The following is a 21171-nucleotide window of genomic DNA, read 5'->3' on the forward strand; positions in this document are numbered from 1 at the left end:
GGCAGGGGGTGTCTTTGCCCCACACAATTGCTCAGTAGCCCCTCTCTTGGCCCCCACCCACTTCCCTTGCGAAGCTCTACCTCTGGTTGTGGGTCGGCCTTCTCACAGTATGACAGGCAGGAATTCAGTAGCCAGGCCTGTGTTGGTATGGCGGGGGGAATAAGTGAGATTCCCACCTTCTGGGATGGTTGGAGAAGTTTGAAAAGCCCCCAGGTTTGCAAGAGGGGTAGGGGAAACAACCATTTCTCCCTGCCCTTTATTGCTTGCGTTTTACTATCCCCAGAACCAAGGGGCGATAGCTAGTGATGGATTAAATTATCCAGAGGTGGATAAAATTATAATCTGTAGAGCTGGAAGAGATCGTCAGTCCAGCCCATGCCCAAGGAAGAGCCTAGACTGCAGAGGCAGCCACAGAATCCCTGACGGCTGCCCATCTAGTCCTGGCTTAATACAGTAACATATGTTAGTCATAATACTCCCCTTGCAGCCATCCTACACCTTTCAGCCTGATCGTACTGCATGTTTACTCACAGGAAAAACCCACACGGTGCAAGGGTGCTTACTCCCGAGCAAGTGTATAGGAGGACCACAGCGTCTGATCCCCAGATGTGCTCATACATTGTTTGAACCAGGTTCTCTCTATGCATTTGCAGATGTTTGTAGATTCGTTGGCTGCTGCATTGCTTCGCTTTGCTGAACTGTGCTCAGCAACTTTCCTTTCCACCCCAAATCTGCCCACGTTTCATTGCATGATGGTTGAAAGATGTTGGGTTTTGTTTTAGGCCCTGTGAGGCCGAGAGAGATCAAGGAGGCACAAAGGGGTGAGAGGCAGAAGATTTGACAGACAAATGCACTGTTTTTCACAATCATGCATCCTGGGATGAAAGCGAGGGGTCGGATTCAGACCTCAGACTCATTTTCTCTCTCTAATTCATCCCCCAAAGTGCAAAAGTTGTTCTACCAGTTTCAGGCATTTTGCAGCAATAAACTCGAGAGCAGCATCTCCTGCAAGCTGGTGCTTCCTAGATCTGTTGGGCTAAAACTCCTGTCACCCCCAGCCTGCATGAGCGGAACTGTTCCAGAGAGGGGGACACGGTGTCTTCCCTAGAAACACCGTCCCAGAAGCTGCCTGCAGCTCTGGCCCGTGCAGGGGCAGCTGCCAACTGCAAAGTGTCCCCTTCCCCTCTCGGTTGCCCCATCAGCGGCTAGCATAGCCAAAGCCCTTGCTGTGCCCCTACGAATAGGATATGAAGCTGTTCGCATGGGCCATTCCTAGCGCGCAGCTCGGAGTTTCCCCACTGGCCCACCCGACGAAAATGAGAGAGAGAGAGAATGTCTTGGCATGCAGAAAATAAATGTGTAGTTTTGTTTCAAGAAGTAGTCCTATGTGCTCGAGCCCTGTGGATGGGTCTTCTTCAGGGGCCAGATTAAAGGAAGAGAAACAGGCCACTTCTTGGAGTAAAACCACATTTAAAAAAAACTTCCAGAGGCATCGTCTCTTTCACTGGATCATTCCAGATGTTCTCCAGTGTTGTTTAACCCAACGAGACATTTGCCGTCGCTTTCCTGCACTGTCTCACAGGGTCAGTTTCAAGTCTGCTGAGGGACTGCTTGTGCCTGCTTGGGGCAGGGGGGGTGCAAAGCGCATTATCTTCAAAAACAGTGATTTGGGGGCAGCTGTTTCTTAAGGCTCATGTCACGAGTAACGAAGGCTTCTGTTTTACCCACAGTGGAAGGTACCTTCCTTTAGATCTCTCCATGCAGCAACCCAGAGCAATCTGGTGGTCGCCAGCTGTGTTGGACTACAAGTCCCCTGTGGCCTGCAGATGACGGGAGCTGACGTCCGCCACATCTAGAGGGCACCAGGATGAGCTAAAGCATCTTATTTGTGCGATAACTTTGGCAGTCTTTTCTCCATCTGCTTTGCATTTTGAGTCACTAAAAGCAGACTGGAATGCAGAAAGTCATTGCAAGCCAGAGGCCAAGATGCCTGCTGCTCGAGGGTGGAGGGTCGAAGCGCAGGGGCGCCCTCCCCCGTCAGCAAAGAGCCTTTCTCCTTACGGCACACCATGCTCCCTATGCGGCTGCAGGACGAGGGCTACATCCCAGGGGCTTAAGTGGAGGAGAGCAGCTTGCTCGCTTCATTCTGCCCGGCCCCATGAGAATGGGCACCACAGGCTGGGAAGGGGGTGTGCAAGAGCTGTGCAGGCTGGGCCCATAGCATGGCTGGCCTCCTGGCTTGAGGGCCTGGGGGTGTGGAAGGATCACTGGTCCTGGCAGGTGGCACACCTGGGCATCCATCGATCCCAGAGGGCCCACGAATGGCAAAGGATTAGTTCTCACAGAGATGGCCAACCAGTGTCCAGGGCTGTTCCACTCAGGATGCAGGTGTGTGAACACCTGTGGGAATGATCCACCCTGCAGATGTGTTCTCCCCCAAATCTTTCACCAGTCAGGACACTGCCACACCAGGGGGAAGTCAGGGAGAAGAACCGCCTTCTCCTCTGGGGCGGTGAACGGATGGCTCTCCAGACACTGTTGGGCGACCACTTCCGTCAGCCCCGACCAATGGGAGTCGGGGTCCAGCAATTATCTGGAAAGCGGTGGATTTCCCACCCACGGTGCTTGGGGTGCTGGTTGTCTGCATGGAGGAGCAACCACTGCCTTGCCTTCTGAGGTGCTACAGCCCTGCCACGGCTTTCCAGCTCAGTGTGAGAACAAGGCTGAAGCCTCGACACGCTTCACCCTGAGGAAGAATCCGCACCGCATCCAAGCAGTAGCCCCCTCCCCTCTGGGGAAAGACCGCACACCTCCGGTCATGCTCTCTAGTCCGGGGGGTGGATTCAGGAACGAGCGCAAGCAGTCTGAGTTGGGTCAAGGGCAAGCCGAGCTGTGGCCCAAGGCGGCACATCAAGCTCCAGGGGCTTGCCGAAACGCTCACCGGCCCTTAGCAGCTCGGGCAGCAACGTGTTTTTCCGGCAAACCTCAGCTGGCGGGGTAGGAGCAGGAAATGCTGCCGGTTCCGGTTTCGACATGACCCGCTGCTGTTGATTTGCCGTGTCAGCCCGTGTGCATTCTTGGGTCCGGGGGAACAGGTTCCTCACCGGTTGCTCTAATGGGCCTGATTTGGGCACATGGCTCACTCTGAAAGGGTTAGGGTGGGGAGGACACACAGGGCCCCGAAAGACCCCCATGAATTCTGCTTTAGGGATGGATCTTGGACCCTGGAATGTCCAATGAACCTTCCGGGGCTTGCAAGTAGCAAGACTCTTGGCATCTTCCAGCCACAAAGCACTGGATGCAGCTTTCTCAGCTATGGGTGAGAGAGAGAGTGCCAAAGTAACGGAAGCTCAAGCCAATTTGAGGTTAGACCTTTCTCCCTCTCCTCTCCTCCTCCTGAACATCCTGCCCTCTCCCATCTCCTGGCTTATTACACCTGGACCACTCCTGTAAAGGTTTTTCTTTATGCAGAAGAGAACGACTTTAAGACACCTGGATTACGCACAGCAAAAACAGAACGGAAATGAAGACCCTGAAGTTTTGAATTTTTCTCATCACATCTGCTTAAGGTCGAAAGAAGAGTCCTTTCCATTGCTGTCACGCAGGAGATCGGCAATTGGACGATGATGCATGTAAACATTACGTACAGACCACACGGGTTGCAAAAATAGTGCAGAGTTCTTAAGGGTTAACTCCTTTGCCCTTCGGGCAGTTGTTTGCATGATCAGAATGTGGGACCATCCGCCGCAGGCTGGGCTTGCTGGCCCTTCCCAGCTTCCTTCTTTTCCAAAATATATATATATTAAAATAAAAATAACTCAAGAGCAGTTGCTCCATTCCGATTAATTTTTCTTGAAAAAAGAAAAGAGGCGATTTCCTTCTGCCCCGATGGGCTCGGACCCCCGCTGCTCCGGCCTCAGCAAGGGAGAGGGTCTGGCACACCGCTTGGCTCCATGACCGCTGGAGAAGGAATAGGTGGGCTGGCTCCACTCCTTGGGATGTTTGTCCATCAGCTGCTGGTCAATGACCCTCTGCATGTCATCCTGGAGCAGGAAGAAAGGAGGCTGTTAGCGGGATGGCCAGGGAAGGGCAGGGTGGGCAGAGGAACCCCTTGCTGCAGGGAGAAGCACCAGTGCGCAGCGGGATGCAGTGGAGGATGCAGAGCAAATGGGCTGGGAAGAGACAGTTGCACCCAATGGGCTGACCAGCAGCAAGCAGACTTTTTTGCTTTCGGATGCCCCTGCAGTCCAGGGCCTAGTGCAGGGCTGAGAACTAGGAGTCTCCTCTGTGTATTTAAGTAACACTTAGGGAAGCTGTGCTTTGGGTAGGGATAGAGAGGCCACTCTTAGAAACGCACAGCCATTGAGTCCACCCTTCCATGAAGTGCGGCGATCTCCTTCGACGCTCCCCTGACAGACAGCTGCCTCACCCTGGCGTGAACACCTGAGTGGCAGGGAGCCACGGCTTCCCTAGGCTGCTGGGTCCTAATGGCCTGCCTGCTCTGAGTGCCGTCGTATTTCATCTCCTCTTCCCAGGGCTAAACATTCCCAGTCTCTTCCAGCTTAGAATCCTAGAAGAGCAGAGTTAGAAGGGGCTGCTGAGGCCATCAAGTCCAATCCTCTGCTCAATGTAGGACTTTCTCTTTCTTTCTCTTTCTCTTTCTCTTTCTCTTTCTCTTTCTCTGCCTGCCTGCCTGCCTGCCTGCCTGCCTTCCAGCTTTTACGCACTGTCCAGCTTTTACGTACTGTCCAACTACTAAAGTCTCAGGACAGTCTCACAATAAAAACATGTCTTCCTTCACAGGGCTAAGTTTCCCATCCTGTGAACTCGTTTGCGGCTTCTTTGACTCCTCCTTAAAGCACGTTGCCCAGAACTGAACACAGCATCCAAGGGGAGCAGAGGGGAATTTAGCATCGTTTCCTTTGAGTGGGAAACTATCTAGAGGCAACCTGAACTTCATTTGCCATTTTTGCAGCCATATCCTGCCCTGGTTCGTATTCAGCTTGCGAGCAAAACCAGCTCCGAGATCCTTTCCCTTCTGCTTCTGAATCCAGCCTTAAATTTGTATCCAAAATGATCCAACAGGCACTTGTGCAGGCACTGCCTTTAAAAACTGCAGGCAGGAGTGGAGGCAGATTGGTTGTGCAGCTAAAATAGCTGCCTCCCCTGTGAAGAAAGGGGAGGCCAACCTGTTCTCAGACATTGGCCAGAGCGGGAGAAGATGGAGAGTATTTGCTTCACCCATCCCTGCCAGCCGGAACACACAGCTCCGACAGTCAGTTCACATCGGGGAGAGAATCAAGGCCACTTGGAGGCTACAATCTGTTAGATTGCAAATCCTAGAGCAAAGCTGGCTGGAGGATTCTGGGAATGGGAGTCCAGCACATCTGGAGGGCAAGGCGAGTGTATAACATCTTTAACACTAAGCTGTACTCTTCCTTTTTCCTCTGCCCTCCCAATGCCTTCTCCTTCAGTGTCATGCCTTCTAGATTGTAAAACCAGAGGCAGGGACTGTTGCTTTATTAAGCTCTGTAAGCTGATCTGGAAGCCTTTTTTTAGCTGAAGTGTTGGGTAAAAATACCCAGACAGAGAAGGAAAAATAAAGAGGGGGTGGAAGAATTAACCAGAAACTGGTGAAGCCAAGAGGGAAAAACACGAATTGCAAGCCCACATGTGGCTTATCGCAGCACAGGCCTGGTTGCTAGGAACAACCATCCTTGCAAAGGGATATGGAGGAGGGCACGCACCACTTCTGGCAACATCTGCAGACCGACACAGCCAGCCATTCAACCCGGAGGCCTCATCTTGCATGCGCAAGAAGCCAGCGGCTGGCAGTCGCCGGCCTGCGGTCCCCATTGGCTACGCTGCTGTTGAGGTTCTGAGTCCGAGGCAAGGACAGACAGTTCCTTTCCAGAATACTGAGCGATCGCGAGCGCTGCTGCAGGATGCGGAGCCAGATCTGCGGTGGTGGGGGCGGAACGCAGAAAGCTCCCAGGGAGAGGAGGACCATTAGCTGAGGCCGCGCACAGAGGTGAGGGGAGCCGGTTTCCATGGTTTGCATTCACAGCCACGAGTGGTGGGACTGTGGCGCTTCTGTGAGCGTCAACAAAGAGGACCGCGGGGTCCGATCCCGCCCACGCAGGAATAATGCAGCCAAGGGCAGGCATGGCTCTCATCCGTCTGCGAGCGCAACACGCACGGCCTATTTTGTCCAAGTCTCTCTCGTTTCCAAACACTTGGGCTCGCATAAATGAAATATTAGGGGCTCGGGGGTCGAGGGGGCAGAGACTCCCTTCTCCTCCAAAAACGTAGTGAAAAGGATCCACAGGAAAGAATATTTGGTCCTTGCTGAATTTGTTGGTTATTCTGCTTATTTCCTGCCTCTATTCCTCTTCCAAGGAGCCTGAGAGACAGTTTATCTGTTCCTCCTCCCTTTTAGTCCCTCTTCACAACAACCCTGTGAGGTAGGCTAGGCTGCCAGTCAGTGAGTGGCCCCGTCACCCAGTGCGTCTCATGGTCACGTGGAGACCCGAGTCACAGAGCAGCATTCGAACCACACACGCATTAGTTCACTCACACATTTCATTGAGCTCCATGGATGGGCCGAATACAAGATGTGTCAGTCTCTGCTCCACACCCAGACTCTAAACACCAAAATGTTTAGTGCCGGGGCAGGTGCAGCAATGGCCAAGGTGTGGGGCCCAAAGCCAGCCCTCGGAGCCCCCCTTTCCCTGCGGATCCTGCCCGTTCTCCCGCCCTCTCTTAAGTGGGCAAACAGGGAGGAAAAGAAAGGGCCGGCACCGTGGGCAGAGCTGCGGATCAGCAACTGGGCAGGAAACGACCGCTCTTATCTGAGGCCGCGCTGGACATGAAGCCGAGACGGACGAGGCTGCCGCGTGTGCTCTGCACGCGCAACACGGGGGCATTCGTGCATGCACGCCCAGTGCAGAACAGCCCCGCTGCAGCAACTGGATGCAGCACCGGGCCCCGCTTGGAGGGGCGCAAGTGCATCCGCTCCGATCGGCAGATACTTCTAAGCCCACACATTGCAGAATCCAGTCTGCAGCCTCGGGGACGGCGGAGAGTCCGGGAAGCGCCGCATTGCCCATGAAGCTGCCTTGTAGTGCCCCGGCCCCTTTGCCCTGCTCCGTCCACGCCAGCCACCGAATCCCAGGGCAGCAGGCCCATTCCCAGCAAATCCACCAAATTCCTCAGAGCAGCATAAGGGCAGCGCAGATGTCCGGAGGGGTGAGCCCTGATGAACAGGTGCGCACTTCAGCCTTCGCACCAAGCGAGTCCCCACCGCTGAAAGGGCCCTCGGCCCCCCGGCACTGAGTCATGGATTAGCTGGCTTGGGGGCTCACTTCTCCATTTTTTCGTCACCACTGTATCTGGTTATTTAGTTGTTTTGACTGGATGTATAGCCCAAGCTTCTACCCATGGCCCCCACCTTCTCACAGCTGCCCCTCCAGCCCCTTGGAAGTGCGACACAGATGCTGCGCAATGGGGTGAGCTGAGCTGTGTGGGGAAGGTGGGATCCCCCCAAACCAGGCAGAGGCACCTTCTGCTAGAGGAGCTGTCCTCCTTATAGGAGGTCCCTTCCTCTATGGGGAGGGTAGATCCTGGATTTGAGCCCTTATTCTCATCTTACTGCATTAGGATTTTAACTTGGGGTTGTGAATTAGCTGGAAGGAGAGGAAGGGCAAAGGGCAAGAGGATTTAAATTGATTTTAGAGAAACAATGCAATGTATATCTCCCTGCCAATTGAGAGACAGTGTGGTAAAGTGGTTGGAGCAGAACTCGGGAGACCCAAGTTCCACTCTTGACCCATCAGCCACAAAGCTTCCGTGGGTGACTTTGGGCCACTCACAGGCTCTCACTCTAACGTACTTCACAGGGCTGATGAGAAAGGAAGAGGAGGATCTTGTAAGCCACCTTGGCTTCCTTGCAAGAGGAAAAGAGTTGTGATATAAATCTAAAGTGTAACTGAGGAAAGTGCCGGCTGTGTGTGACCCATGCCAGCTCAACTATAACTGATGCCACAACAATTCTGCTAGCCTTTAAGGTGCCTTTGATCAGCAGTGGCTCTCCGGGGTCTGAGACCAAAGTCTTTGCCTACCTACCTGGACAAGAGGGGGGTCCACCTGAAAACTTCTACATGCCGCTCGGCAGAGCCGATAGGTACCCAGGAAGCTGCTATTTACCTGTCATGTCACTGGTACCTCCTGGTGCCCCCAGATGCCAACTCTCCCCAGCAAGCATGGCCAATGATCAGGAAGACGAGGATCACCCAGAACATCTGGAGAGCAACAGGCCGGTAAGGCAGCTGCAGTCTGGACTCAGACCAGAATCTTTTCCTAGCCATACCAGGCTGTGCTGAGAACCGCGCGGCACACATTCTGCATGAATTGCACCCTGGTGCTCAGGGTGTGTGCACTGAAATGCCATCAAACACTGTCACAAGTGCATGCATGGGGAAGAACGCATGTGTGGAGAGGGGCACGAATCCAAGAGGTGGGCAAGCGAATTCACCGTGACAAATCTGATGTGTGAAGGATGGCCAGAGAGATGCAAACAGGTGAGCCAGTGGAGATGAAGAGACAGACATCGATGGGGTGCTTGCATTCCTTTCACCTCAGAGGATGAGGTGGCACTGAACTATTATGGGATGGGGTAGGAGAGGATGACAGGGAAGGAGAGAAGAGGGTGGGAGCTCACCTTGAAGGCAGGAGGGGTGTACGACTAAAGCTGTTGTTACGGGAACTGAGAAAGGCCACTAGATCAAAAACCAAAGGAGCCATATAGTAAAAAGCCCTGAGGAAGCAAACTGGAAGCAGAGGAGAAAAGAGAGAAAGGAGAACACGGAAAAGTTGAGAACAGGAGAAAAGGCTGAGCAGGGAGAGGCGTCTGCTGGTCGCTTGAGGGCAAGAGGAAGGAACACCAGGCAGGGCTCAATCACACATATATGGGTTCACACACTTCATGGGTTGTTGAATTCTGGATTGTTGGAATGTGTGAATCCAGCCACGCTCACAAAGCGTGGTTGGTTAACCACAAGCAACACAGAACGAGAACCCACAAGAACGGTTGCTGTTGGACTGTGATCCTTGGGTTTTTTAATGAGTTACCCGTATGTGTGAACCCAGAAGAGAGGGTTGCTTTACCAGGCTACAGAGGTAAAGAGGGAGGTGAGAGGGAGGCTGCTTTCTTCCCCACATCCCCGGTCTTTGATTCTGCCTCTGCCTTGTAACATTTTTGCAGCTGTTAACGCCGCTCGCCTGCTTGTTGTAGAATGGGTGAACAGCTTACTTCCTCCGCCGTGATGCTGCCAAGCTGAACCCTGAAGGTCCCCTCCAAGGGGTTTCCCTTCCTGTGGGGTTTGCGGTTTGGTGCTGGATTGCAGCCGGTGCAGCACCCCTGGCTCCCAGGGACATGGAAGGGGGACACGGGTCCCCAGCAAATTCTTACCTGCCACGCCTCCAGCTGCTGCGAAAGGTTAAGCTTCTGCTGAATTGCGTCCAACAGCTGGCTGTTCAGAGACATCATGTCAATCTTGCATTTGGCTAGCTCCATTTCAACAGCATTCTTCCTGAAAAGCCAAGCAGAGGCGGCCTGAGAGAGCTGCTGGATTTCCTGCACAACGTCCGCGTCGATCGCTCGCTCGCTTACCGGATCTAGAAGCAGCCTGGCCCATATGCCGCGAACCAAGAGCAAAACAACCTCACGCCTTGCCTTAGCCTTCCAGTGACAAGGGCACCCCCTTCAAAATACATTTTAAAGCACGTGATGTCAAGCTGCAGGCAACACCTTCTCCTTCAACGGTGGCTGTTATTGCATGAACCTTGCACCCAGCCTGCCTTCTCGCAAGGAACCCACGGGGGTTGCAAGGTTCGCCCCCTCTCCATTTTTCCTTCACAGCAATGAGCATCCCTGACTTGGCTTCACGGCTGGGTGTGGAACGGAGCACAGACCCTGATCTCCCAAGTTCAGTCCAACGCTTCCTCCGCTGCCCTTCTGCCAGCAGGCAAGGATCACTTTTTCCAAGCAGGCCTTTGGTGTGCCAGTGGGCCTGTTGGGCGGGGGGGGGGGGGGCTCGCTTGCTGTATTTCCTGTGTTTAATTTATTTGTGTTTTCTTCTGTTTTTTGTGACTGTAAGCTCCCTGGAGTGCCATTTTTGGCAGAAAGGCAGGGTGCAAGTTGGATAAATAAAGAATGGGACGTGAGCTAGTTGTGATTACTTTGGGGTGCATTCCAGTGGGGAAGCCCCAAAATCTCCAAACATGGGGGACAAAGCACATCCTCTGCAGAGGCAACTGCAGCCCTTCCCAAACCTTCTGCTCTGTGATGTGGCCAGTCGGCCGATTTTGGCCATCCAAGCTGAGGCGATTTGGTGCAGGAGGGGAAGGGGGACGAAGCATCGCCAGGATGCCTCCTATCCTGGCAGTTCCGGTCTCCCTGCTCCCCTCCTTTTCCTGCCCTTGCCTCCAAACTGCTCCTCCGGCCTCAAAGCAACAGCCAGTTTGCTTCTTCCTGCACCAGCGGGAACAATCCCCAGAGCCAAGGTCTGGCATTGTCTCTAGTCCGGGTCTGAGAATCCAAAAACCCCTGTTGGATTGCTCTGTTCCATCCCAGGTATTCTGATCAATCAGTCCGGACTAATCACCCAACTTGCACAAGAACTAAGTACCCACAAAAGGGGAAACGAGTTCCGACACCTGACTAATTTTCAGTCCCACCGAGCAAGACTTCTATTTTATTCCTGTTCATTCTTTCTGTGCGACATGGCTCGCAAGGCAGTGAGCAATTTTAAAAATGTAGGTCAGAAACAAATGTAACGTTTTAGAGCCTGCAGCCCTGAGTTCTGAGAGGAAAGAGCAACAGGCTGTACTCGATGGACAGAACAAGTACGGCGTAATTTTCTGCTTCCTCTCCCAGGATCATAAGCGAGTCAAGCATTCATTGTATCTAATACCCATTTCCAGGAAATGCGTGCAAGATTCGGCCCTGTGTATTGTTTTGTGTGGTTTGTTGTTACATGCGACCAAGTTGTCCCTGGCTTTCCCTATGAATGGAAGCTCGGCAAAGCAAGCTGCCCTTCACAGCCCTGCTCAGCCCTTCTAAGCGCAAAGCTGTGGCTTCTTTCAAGCAATCGATCGATCCACCCACCCATCATCCCCCAGCCGGTCTTTCTCTTCTTCTGCCTTTGATTTTCTCTAGCAGGTTCTCATCTCCAGGGAGTCCTGCCTTCTCACAACGTGTCCAACGTAGGACAGCCTCAATTTTGTCATTTTTTCCTCCAGGCAAATTCTGTCTTGTTCACCTTTCTGTCAGTTCGGGGTATTCATGTTTCCATTTTCTTCCTGTCTGCTTTCTTCACTGTCCAGTGAAAGCATTTTGCATCCATACTCAGTGAAGGGCAATGCAATTAGCGTGTTTGATCTCCCCCTTGGTCTGCAGGATTATTAGCAACTAGTCACCTTGAAGGGCGGAAGGTATGCGCGGAGGAGGCCAGGACAAAATGTCTTAGGTTGATGTTCCCAACCTGGCACCCTCCAGATCTGTTGGACTATACCTCCCATCATCCCCAGCCTGCTGTGCGTGTTCTGAAAATGATACTCAGTGAGAACTCAGCCAAGGTCTGAGCCACACACCTCTGCACAAAAGCAACGGCAAGGAACCTTGTATTCTCTAAATGTTGCCTGGCTCCAACTCCCATGGCCAATGCAATATGGACTATGGGAGTCGGAGTCCACCATCACCTGGAAGTTCCTTATAACTACGTATTTGTTCATTTCTACACATGAGTGAAGGGGGCTCTATAAAACAGTCTCCTCCAATCTGGTGCCCTCCAGACATTCCTGGCCTTCTAACTGGGGATGATGAGACATACAGTCTAACACATCTGCAGGGAAGGCTCCCCGGAAAAATCATGCCTGCCTCTCTGGAGGAAGAGAGTCAGAATCAAGTCCTCCAGACAGTCCTGCATCACAAAGCTAATTTAAATAAAGCGATCCCCACCACTGAATGAATATTAAGAATGCAACTCATATGTTTCCAGAAAGGTAGCTGGTTTCCATGGATACAGGAGAGCCCATAACCCACACACTTGCTTAAATATCAGGTGCCGCCTTCTGCGTCCAAAAGCTCAGTTGCTGGAAGAGTTCCCTCCTTTGGCCAGCAGGTGGCAGTACAAGAATGCCCCCTTTTTCCAGGGCTGGCCAGAAAAGTGCCTTTTGAGCCCTGATGCTTCAAAATATCCTCAGGAAGGTCAAGAGCACACAGCTGCATGGTGCTACAAGCAGAGCCCTTGCTCCACCCGTTCCCATCAGGCCCTGGGCCTAAATCCACTTCCCGGGGCCCTGGATCTTTGTCCGAAGCTGCCAGTGGAAGGATTTTCCCCTCCCTCCTCAGCGTAATTGCCTTGCAGGGGACAAATCTAAGTGGCAATTGCACCTAGTGAGGGAAGAGCTGTCGAATGCTTCACCACTGTAGCATGCAGGTGTGAGCATGCTAACAAACCATAATACGCTAACTACCGACAACCCAGAAAGAGAGCTTATGGTTTTTCACTGGGCCATGAACCATGGGTTGTCTGAATCAGGAATTGCTGTTACATGTGATCCCAGAACTGTGGGTTGTCCATGGGTTGTCCTTGGGTTGTTCTGCCAGGCCATAGACGTGACGGGCAAGAGTGATTTAAACAAATAGCCACTTGACGTGCCAGGATTTCAGTCCCACTAAAGCATTTGGGATAGAGGGATGGAACAAGTCAAGGGAAGCCATGCCTGAGTGCTGCAGCAGTCGCACAACACAAGAAGATTGGACCAAAGGTCCACCTCACCCGGCATTCTGCTCATAGCTGAATGTTGGGATCCCACAAGCGCAAAGGAACGTGCCGGCACAGAGCCTGCCCAAGACCTGCCCCTGGCCTTTGAGCACGATGCTGCTTACTTGGCAATTGCATCGTCCCGATCCCTGATAGCCTTCATGATTTGTTCGTTCATTTCCTTATCGTCAACCGATCCCCGGAGTCTGTCTCTTTCCTCTTTCAGTGAAGTCATCTCTACACTCAGCAGCGTCACCTGGTAAGAAACAGAAGAAAAACAAATCCGTGCATGGCATTACTGATTTAGCACCATGGCTTCTCTGAGGTCAACGCAAGAAAAGCTTGCAGCCACCACGTCATAAGCACAGGGGGCTCGGAGGCGGAAACGCTGGAAGTGTTAAGTTTCAGGTTTTTGGAAATACGTTGCCAGTCCTCATGACTGCAGGAATAAACCTCTAAAAACTGTCATTCTTAAATGTCTCAGAGAGCAGAAGCCTATAAAAGGTGTCTTCATGACTGCTCTTTTCAAAGGGCGTGATTTAAGCTTAGGTCTCTAAAGGGGTGCCCATGGATGCCGAGCTGCCCAATAACACCTCTCCTGGTGCTCACCTCTCTCCCTACTTTTACTCTCTATCTGTCTCCTTCAGAGTTCTTTTAAAGAACACTGCACTGGGAATTTGCACCGTGTGGCAATCCAGCACACTGTCCTCCAGCACCATCTTGGTCTAGTTCCCAACACAAGGTCTTTTGCCCAGCAGCTCAGGCCCTCCGGCTCCTCTTTGTATCCGGGTTCTGGGACAAGCTACTTTTATTTTATTCTCTCCAGTTTGACTTTCTTTCACTCTCACTAGCTGGGAGTGGACTGTGGTGCCCTGAGCTGGACTCGGGACTCCAGATGAGGCCTAATCAGTGCTGGGTAGAAGGGAACTAGTACTTCACACGATTTGGAAGTGATACCTCTCCCAATGCAGCCCAAAATAGCCTTTGTCTTTTTTGCAGCCGCATCACATTGTTGGTTCATATTCAGCTTGTGATCTACAACAATTCCAAGATCCTTCGCACCTGCAGTATCGTTGAGCCAAGGACTCCCCCATCTTGAAAGTACGCACCACTTTCCTTTTTCCTAGCTTCTGTGCCATTCCTACTAAATTTTATTCTGTTGCTCTCAGCCCAGTGCTCCAACCTATGAAAATCACTGAGTTTTGTTCCTGTCTTCCAGGTATTCGCTTATCCCACCCAATTCTGTGTCTTCTGTGATTCTCATCAGCATTCCTTGCACCTCCTCCTCCAAACCTCTAATAAAACTGTTGAAAACACCAAACGCTTCACTACCCCACACGTTACCTCTCCCCAAGGACTGATGTCAGGCCGACTGGTCTGCAGTCCCCAGTGAGGGTCCTCCTTGTTTCCATTTGGGAGACAGGGACGCCCTCAGCCCCCGTCCAGTCATGTGGCACCTCACCCATCTGCCACGATTTCTCAGTTACAGCCCATTCCTCATTACCCTGCCGTGCAGTCCATCGGGCTCTGGAGATCCGAACTCTTTCAAGGTCATGAGATGTTCCTGAACCACTTGCTATGAATCTCAAGCTGCAATTTTGCCACTTCAGTTTACACGTCACCTTTGTCAGGGAGGTAACAGACCCTTTTTGGAGAAGACTGAGCCAAAGTTCAGCACTTCCACCGTTTCTTTGTCATCTGTTGTTTTACCATCCTCTTTGGTAACCACCATTTCTTTCTTCTATCCTTTACTTTGCACATATCCCACTTTCCGTGGCTTTTAGCGCCCCTCAGCTCCTTCTCAGCTTTAGCCTTTCTGATGCCCATCCCTGCAATTCCATGCTACCGATCCCATTGCAGCCTGGCCTTCCTTCTACTTCTTCTGGGTGTCCTTTTCTCGGTCTTCCTCTGTTGTCGTCTACCTTTTTCTTGTTGAAAGCATCCGCAATTGTGCTTTGAGAATCTCCTGTTTTTTTTAATTCCCAGCCAAAGAACTGTTCTGTGATTGGCCGCCCCAAAGTGGCAGCCATTTCACGAATGGCCAAGCCCCCATTCTGTGAGAGCGCCCACAGCATTCCTTCAAAATTCCGAATGTGCCCATCCACACACACACACACACACACACACACGTGCACAAGTGTTAGGTAGCTGAGTCCTTTTAATCCATTTGCATCCATGAAACACACTTGTAATCATTCCCAGATTCGTGCACAGGGACCTTCCTGAGCTATGTTTCTTTGAGTGCTTCCAGACAGAAAATTTATGGCAATATGAATCAAAAACATATCATGTCTTTTTCTCCTTAACAGTTTTTTTTTCTGCTAGCAGCCGGAAAACACAGGATGGTTAAAAATGGAAGACATCTGGAAATATGCTCACAAACATAAATACAAGTTCTGTATTTCATGCCAGACCAATGCAGGATAAAAGTCTTTCCACTGTGGTCTGTGGGACAACAAGGGCACCCGTTTACGAACACACCACAAGGAGGCAGGGCTGGTGCCACAGCCCTGGCACCGCCTTGGCAAAGCCCTTCAGATTGATGGCTGTTGCTGCATCATGTGGCAGAGAATTCCACAGCTTAACTCGGTGATGTGGAATTCCTTCCCTCTGCCCTGAATCTCCCTCCACTCAGTTCTGTGGGGGGACCACTTTGGGTTCCAGTATTTCGAAGCTGCACCCCTATGCACAGCGGCTATGACAACCGGGACCGTTCAGCTTAGGAAAAGGGGAAGCGCAGGAAGACGTCAGAGAGGCGTTTACAATAATGTGCAGTGTGGAGAAAGTGGAGAGGGAGACTTTTTCTCCCCCTCCCATAGCATTCCCACCCAAGCTGACTGGTGGGAGGTTTAAGGCAGCTCAACGGAAGCACATCCTCACTCCCGGAGAAGTCAAGCTATGGCATTTGCTGCCACGGGAAGTGGGGAGGGCCACCAATCTGCATGGCTTGAGAAAGGGGTGGGACGATTCCAGAGGGAGGAGGCTGTCAGAGGCCGTGGACTACCGCCTTCACCAGAGGAGGCCTGCCTGCAGACACCAGTTGCTGAGGCGCTTGGGCAGGGGGAGGTCTGGCCCCCACCCTGCTGGGGGGATCCTGTGGGCAGCCGGTTTGCCACCATGTGCATGGAGTGCTGGACTGGACGGACCTTTGGTCCGACCCAGCATGGCCGTTCTTCGAGAGACTTAGCATGCAGCCTTCCACTTTGTAACCTTTCGCCCTCCCGTGTTCTCCTACCCCTGCTGTTACCCTTTTCCTTTCCACAAAAGCTCAGCTAAGCAGGAAGAGCCCGGCCTGCTTTACAAGGAGGTGCTCCGAGCAGAAAGCATCGCATCAGCATGCCTCTCCCCCTTCTTCTTGGCGGATTTTCTGCAGGAAGGAACCAGGCAGGAGAAGTGGTGGGAGAACACAGGAGGGTCCTTGCCCTGGGACTCTTGCGAGATTCCAGGCGTGAGGCATGGAGAAAAATGTTCCCAAATCCGCTTTCTCTGCACCAAGCATAACTACTCGATCGTGCCTGTGCTAACAGGCCTCTTTCTGAGGGCAAGCCAAGTTGCCCCAGCGTGCTCAGGAAGGGGCCCCCCGGAAGCATCTTGCCCTCGCACCGCAGTCAGAGCTGCCGCTTACCTGGCTGTGAAGTTGTTGCAGCTCTTCCAGGCTCTGCCTCAGTTTCCCCCGCTCGCCTTCCATCAGCTCCCTCAGGGCTCTCGAATCCTCACTCGTCTGCTTGATCTGCTCTTCTAAGGCATCGTCATCACTCCTCCGTGAGCTCTGGTGAGCCACGAAGAAAGCGTCAGTCCCCTTCTGTTGAGTGGGGGAATCCTGTCCTACCGTTTCTAAAGCGTGGCCGGGGCAGTTCCCGTGGGTGAGGGCAAATTCCACTTTGAAGCCCGCTGGGGCTGCCTTCTGGAAGTGGGTGGGGTCTAAGGTGAGAGGGGTGTGGCCACAAAAGCCAGGATCTCTTCCAAAAAACAGGTATGGCTTTGGAGAGAGGGAAAAATGCACAAAAGCCAGCAAAATGCCAAACCCTCGCTGGTTAAAGGGAAGGGCTCGTGGCGTCAGCAGGAGGGCGCAGGGCCAGGCGGGGAGCCCTGGAGGGCCAGACTAGCATCCCAGGAGGGCCCCCGAGCATGAGTGTTGCCCACCCCTGCTGTGAGTGGGGTGCAGGAAAGGGGCGATACAGGTACAGTGCAGGGGGTCAAGAAGGGGGCCGAAGCTTGCCCACTCGAGCCGAGAAAGCAGGGGTCCCACAAACCTCACGCCAGGGCTCGACTTACAGGGGAGTCCGTGCCCTCGATAACACTTTGTATCAGCCTCTTCAGCTCGCTGAGGGCGGCCCGCAGGCTACCAGCCGGCACATCTTTGGCCGATGAGGTTTCTGAAGATTCGTCCATGGAAGAGTCGGTGGAGACAGCCGAATCTGCGCTGTCGTTCCCTCGGAGGTGTGTGCACAAGTATCGGACCTGGCAGTACGCCTCCCAGAGCTGGAGTCTCAACTGTGACAAGAGCGGAAAAGGCTGTGCTGCAGACATATTGCTAGGGTGGGGCACACGGCAGATTTCAAACATGGCAGCATGCACAGCGCCAAACATCCATCATGCCGTTTGCCCTTATGCTGCGGACTTTTCTTTTACCAATAGCCAAATCAGTATGTAGTTTGGTTTCTTGATTTTTCCCCCTCTCTCTGTTTAAAAAGGTAAGTTTCTAGTCCTCATGGCGTCAAAGAATTACCAGGAAGCATGTGGGTGAAGCCTACAAAACTCTCTGTCCCTCGCATTCACAGTGCCAAATAGGATGTGTCAAAGATGATTTTGATGTTATAAATGAACCTGCTTTAATATTTTCATTATTATTTGTGCTTGAATTTTACTGCCTGCACTTCCTTAGCCGATATTGATATTACATATACAGTTGCATGTTAAATTGCCTGAGAAACTGTTTTTATAGAGCCGGGGTGCACAACTTCCAGAAGTAGGGGAGACAATGCTCCTGCCTCGGAACCCACAGCCGACCCCTCACAAAGGGGCTGCGATTTCTTTGAAACTGCTCTCTTCTGCTGCTGCTCAGGGGCAGGCTGTGGCCCCTTTCCCCGCCCGCCCCAGGGAAAGGATAACCGGGGTTGCCAAGAAGCCCAGGGGGATGCGGCCAGGGCTGGGCTGCAGTGGCCGAGGGCGCAGGCTGAGCCACCCTGACGTCGTCTTGCTCAGGTCTGTGAGGAAGCAGCCTTCATTTTACGGTCAGCTGCCGCTCTCTGCTAAAACAGAAGAGATGTGAGCTGCCGCATGCAGGACGCTGGCCGAGGTCATCTCAAGGCCGAGCACCTCCTCTCAGCAAGCCTGCAGAGTGATAAATCGCCCACGTACCACAGAGCGAGGAATCGTGGAAAACCCGTCTCTGGGCTGACAATGCTTTGGGATCAGCCCGACTAAAAGAGGGGTGGGATTTTCACCCGTGCAGGGGGGACTTAAAGAAATTGACCCCACTGAGAAAGGAACTGTGTGGGGGTCTTTCTGTGGCCCAGAACCCGGGGTGTGAGTCTCCCAGAAAGGGGGGGGGTCTACGCTGGCCCCAGGGGAACTGCACCTTGGAGACCACCGGATTGCCAAGAACCAGGAGGCTGTGAATGGCTAGACCGTGTCTTTCTCTTTTCTTTGCCATTTGCCTCTGAACTGCCACTTGGAGACTTTTAGAGCTTCGTGCTCTGAAATTCACCCCCTTTTCCCCTTCTGTACTCTTTGCCTGAACCCCTAATACACCTTTCTCTTGTTTTCACCAAACCCAGCCTGGGTGGAAAAGAGGGGTCACAAGGGGCGTGCAGACGTTCTTGGCCACGCGATGCTGATTTAAGAACCGGCTGCCTGCAGAGGCCAAGTTGTGCAGCGATAAGAAGCCGCACGGGCTGCGAAGACTCCCAAGGCAAGAGATGCCAGCAAGAGGCACGGCCGGACATTCCCAAGGGGCAGAGCTGGGGTGAGGGGGCTGGGCTTGTCTTGCTCTTGGCAGTGGCACCTGCTCTGCTGTGCCAGGCCTTGAACCCACAGCCAGGATGCCCACGGCCTGCAGCCCACGTGTGGCTCGTGGGACCAGGAAGTGCACGGAATGCCAGTTACATGCAGACACACCTGGACTGCACCCGGGCCTCCCAGGGCCAAAAGGTCCGGTACCTGCTCTCTCTCTTGCTCCAGCTCCTCGGCCTCCATGCTCTGCTCGATCTCCGACAGCAGGGAGGCGCTGGTCGAGCTGAAGTGCTGCAAGCTGCGCTCCTCACTGAGCTCCTCCACCTTGAGCTGCAGCTGCCGGTAAGACAGTCGGACCTCCTGCAGCTCCAGCTGGCTCTGGTGCAGCTGGGGGAAAGGACCGGGAGAGGGAACGTTAGCCAAGGGCCTCGAGGGCGGAGGCCGAGGCCCATCCGACTGGGATCCGTGCCCAGAGGGGCCCTGGGACAGGGTCTGGGGGCAAAACAGCCGCCATCCCGCTCAGTGGAAGGACCAGGAGGGTCCCCAAGTCCAGCCGCAGGCCGACTGAGCACATTTCAAAGCCGAGAGGGTCACCTGGCACGATGGGAGCGGGGCACGAAAGTCCAGGGCTTCAGATCACCCAGCTGTAATACTGACAATATTCCAGAGATTCCACAGGGGAGTGAAGGTTTCCCTGTGCTTACACTGTGTTGCGAGGAAGGCCCTCTGCACATGCCCCAAGGCACCCTCTCCTTTGTCGTTACATCTCCTGGTATGCAGGCGGTACCCTTCCAATACCCGTCCATCGAGGAGACCAGACACGTTTCAGAACTGGGTGAACGTCTGCCCATGACTCAGGAGTCGGGAAGCAGGCAGCCGGCGCTGGCCCAGGGAGCCAGAGCTAAAGGATGCGGGAAATCCATGCCAGCCAGGGAAATGCAGTCGTCCCATTGCATTCCAGGCCCTTTCCAACCCTTCCCATCCAGGAAGGCCTAGTGGCCTGGCAGAGCATCCACTCCAGAATGGCTGGTTGGAGCAATTCCTCAAAATCTTTCCCAGCCACAGGGATGGGGCCCCCAAGCCAGGAGCCAAATTAGGCCCTTGGGGGCCCTCCAGAGGTCCACACCCGTCCCCAGCCACCAATAGCTTGGTGGTTTCCCACCTACTGTGTAGACGTTCCCTTTTCTATAAGACTGAAATGCTCTCTCAAGTCTTGGCTATTAGCAGTGAGAGCTTTTAGCTGCCATATCCTGTAACTTTTATGTATGAGGCATTTGACCCCCTTCTCCTCACGCACCGTTGGAGCGCAGGCCCCCAAAGCCTCTCCGCAACGGAATTTGGCCCTCAGTGGGAAGCGTTCCTGCACCCTGCTTTAACTTGAGAGCCTCGGGTGGAAACTGGAATTTCTGGTTGCAAACGACATGCTCAGTGCAGTGTGCCTTTCACAGTTCTCCATTTGAGGACCCTCCTCCAGTCTGGACACATTCCCTATTTAAAGACTTGTCCAGTCCACGTCCAGGTCAAAGATAAGGCCCACGAGAAGGAAGAGCTGACTTCCCACAGCATCTGGGCACCAGACGGAACAAGGCCGGCTGGGCATCTCACACCCATCCTCCACATTAGGGTGAGATGCACCATATTTCAATATGAATTAAAATGATTATTTCTAAATTTGCATATAGACATAGCATATGCAGAGTTGATGCGAATCAGTGCCTTCCTTGTGGTGATTCACCAGTGGGTATTCCATCTACCGCTGAATTTTTACCTACTTAGAATCTTCACCAAAGCAGCAATTTTCTACCTTCTTGGGCATCACATTAAATAAAAGCAGAACAAGTTTACAGAGGGGCCCGATATACATCCACCCATCCATTCTCTGTGTGGCCCACTAGCCAAAGCTCCCTGGGTGGTGAACAACAGTTGATAAATACAATCGAAATACCATTTAAATCAAATGATAATAAAACATCTTAAAATGCCATTGCAACTACATGTTAACCACTGAGGTACCCAATCCAGTCTCCACACTGCTGACTGCAAGGTTTTCAAGTTCAAGATTACCAGGTATTTACAGGAAACTGCATGGCTGGGGGTGTGGGGCTGGGTAAGGCAGTGTCAGCAGAAAAATTTGGTAAAGTGAATGAAAAAGAAGCACAGCAAAACAGAGCAGAAAACCAACCCGCTGCTTTTATCAGTTTCCAAGGAAGTCGTGGGATGTGCTGCCAGGCACGGAATGGAAAGCAGTCCACATAAGAGAATGCTTTCATCTGTGCACAGAAGTATACTCAGAGTTATTGTTCATTCGCTAAGATCTGGTCAACCGAAATCTTGGATCCAGCTGGAAACTCTTACCTCTGGGGCCTGCATCCCATTTGATGTTGTTATC

At 52.8% G+C, this 21171-nt stretch overlaps 1 protein-coding gene across 1 annotated transcript in view; it reads right to left on the reverse strand.

Moving 5' to 3' along the window:
• Window positions 1–3842: 3842 nt before the first annotated feature.
• The window catches only part of BICDL1 (BICD family like cargo adaptor 1), a 58935-nt gene continuing 41606 nt past the window's right edge, over window positions 3843–21171 (reverse strand). Inside the window, exons 6-11 of the mRNA XM_044448958.1 lie at window positions 18990–19169; window positions 17103–17321; window positions 16453–16596; window positions 12953–13083; window positions 9470–9590; window positions 3843–4043 (exon numbers count right to left, since the gene is read on the reverse strand). Of these exons, the coding sequence (XP_044304893.1) occupies window positions 3843–4043; window positions 9470–9590; window positions 12953–13083; window positions 16453–16596; window positions 17103–17321; window positions 18990–19169 (996 nt within the window). The remainder of the gene's footprint in view (window positions 4044–9469; window positions 9591–12952; window positions 13084–16452; window positions 16597–17102; window positions 17322–18989; window positions 19170–21171) is intronic.

The sequence above is a fragment of the Varanus komodoensis genome, unplaced genomic scaffold, assembly GCF_004798865.1.
Source record: "Varanus komodoensis strain SLA01 unplaced genomic scaffold, ASM479886v1 scaffold56, whole genome shotgun sequence".
In the NCBI taxonomy this organism is placed as follows: domain Eukaryota; kingdom Metazoa; phylum Chordata; class Lepidosauria; order Squamata; family Varanidae; genus Varanus; species Varanus komodoensis.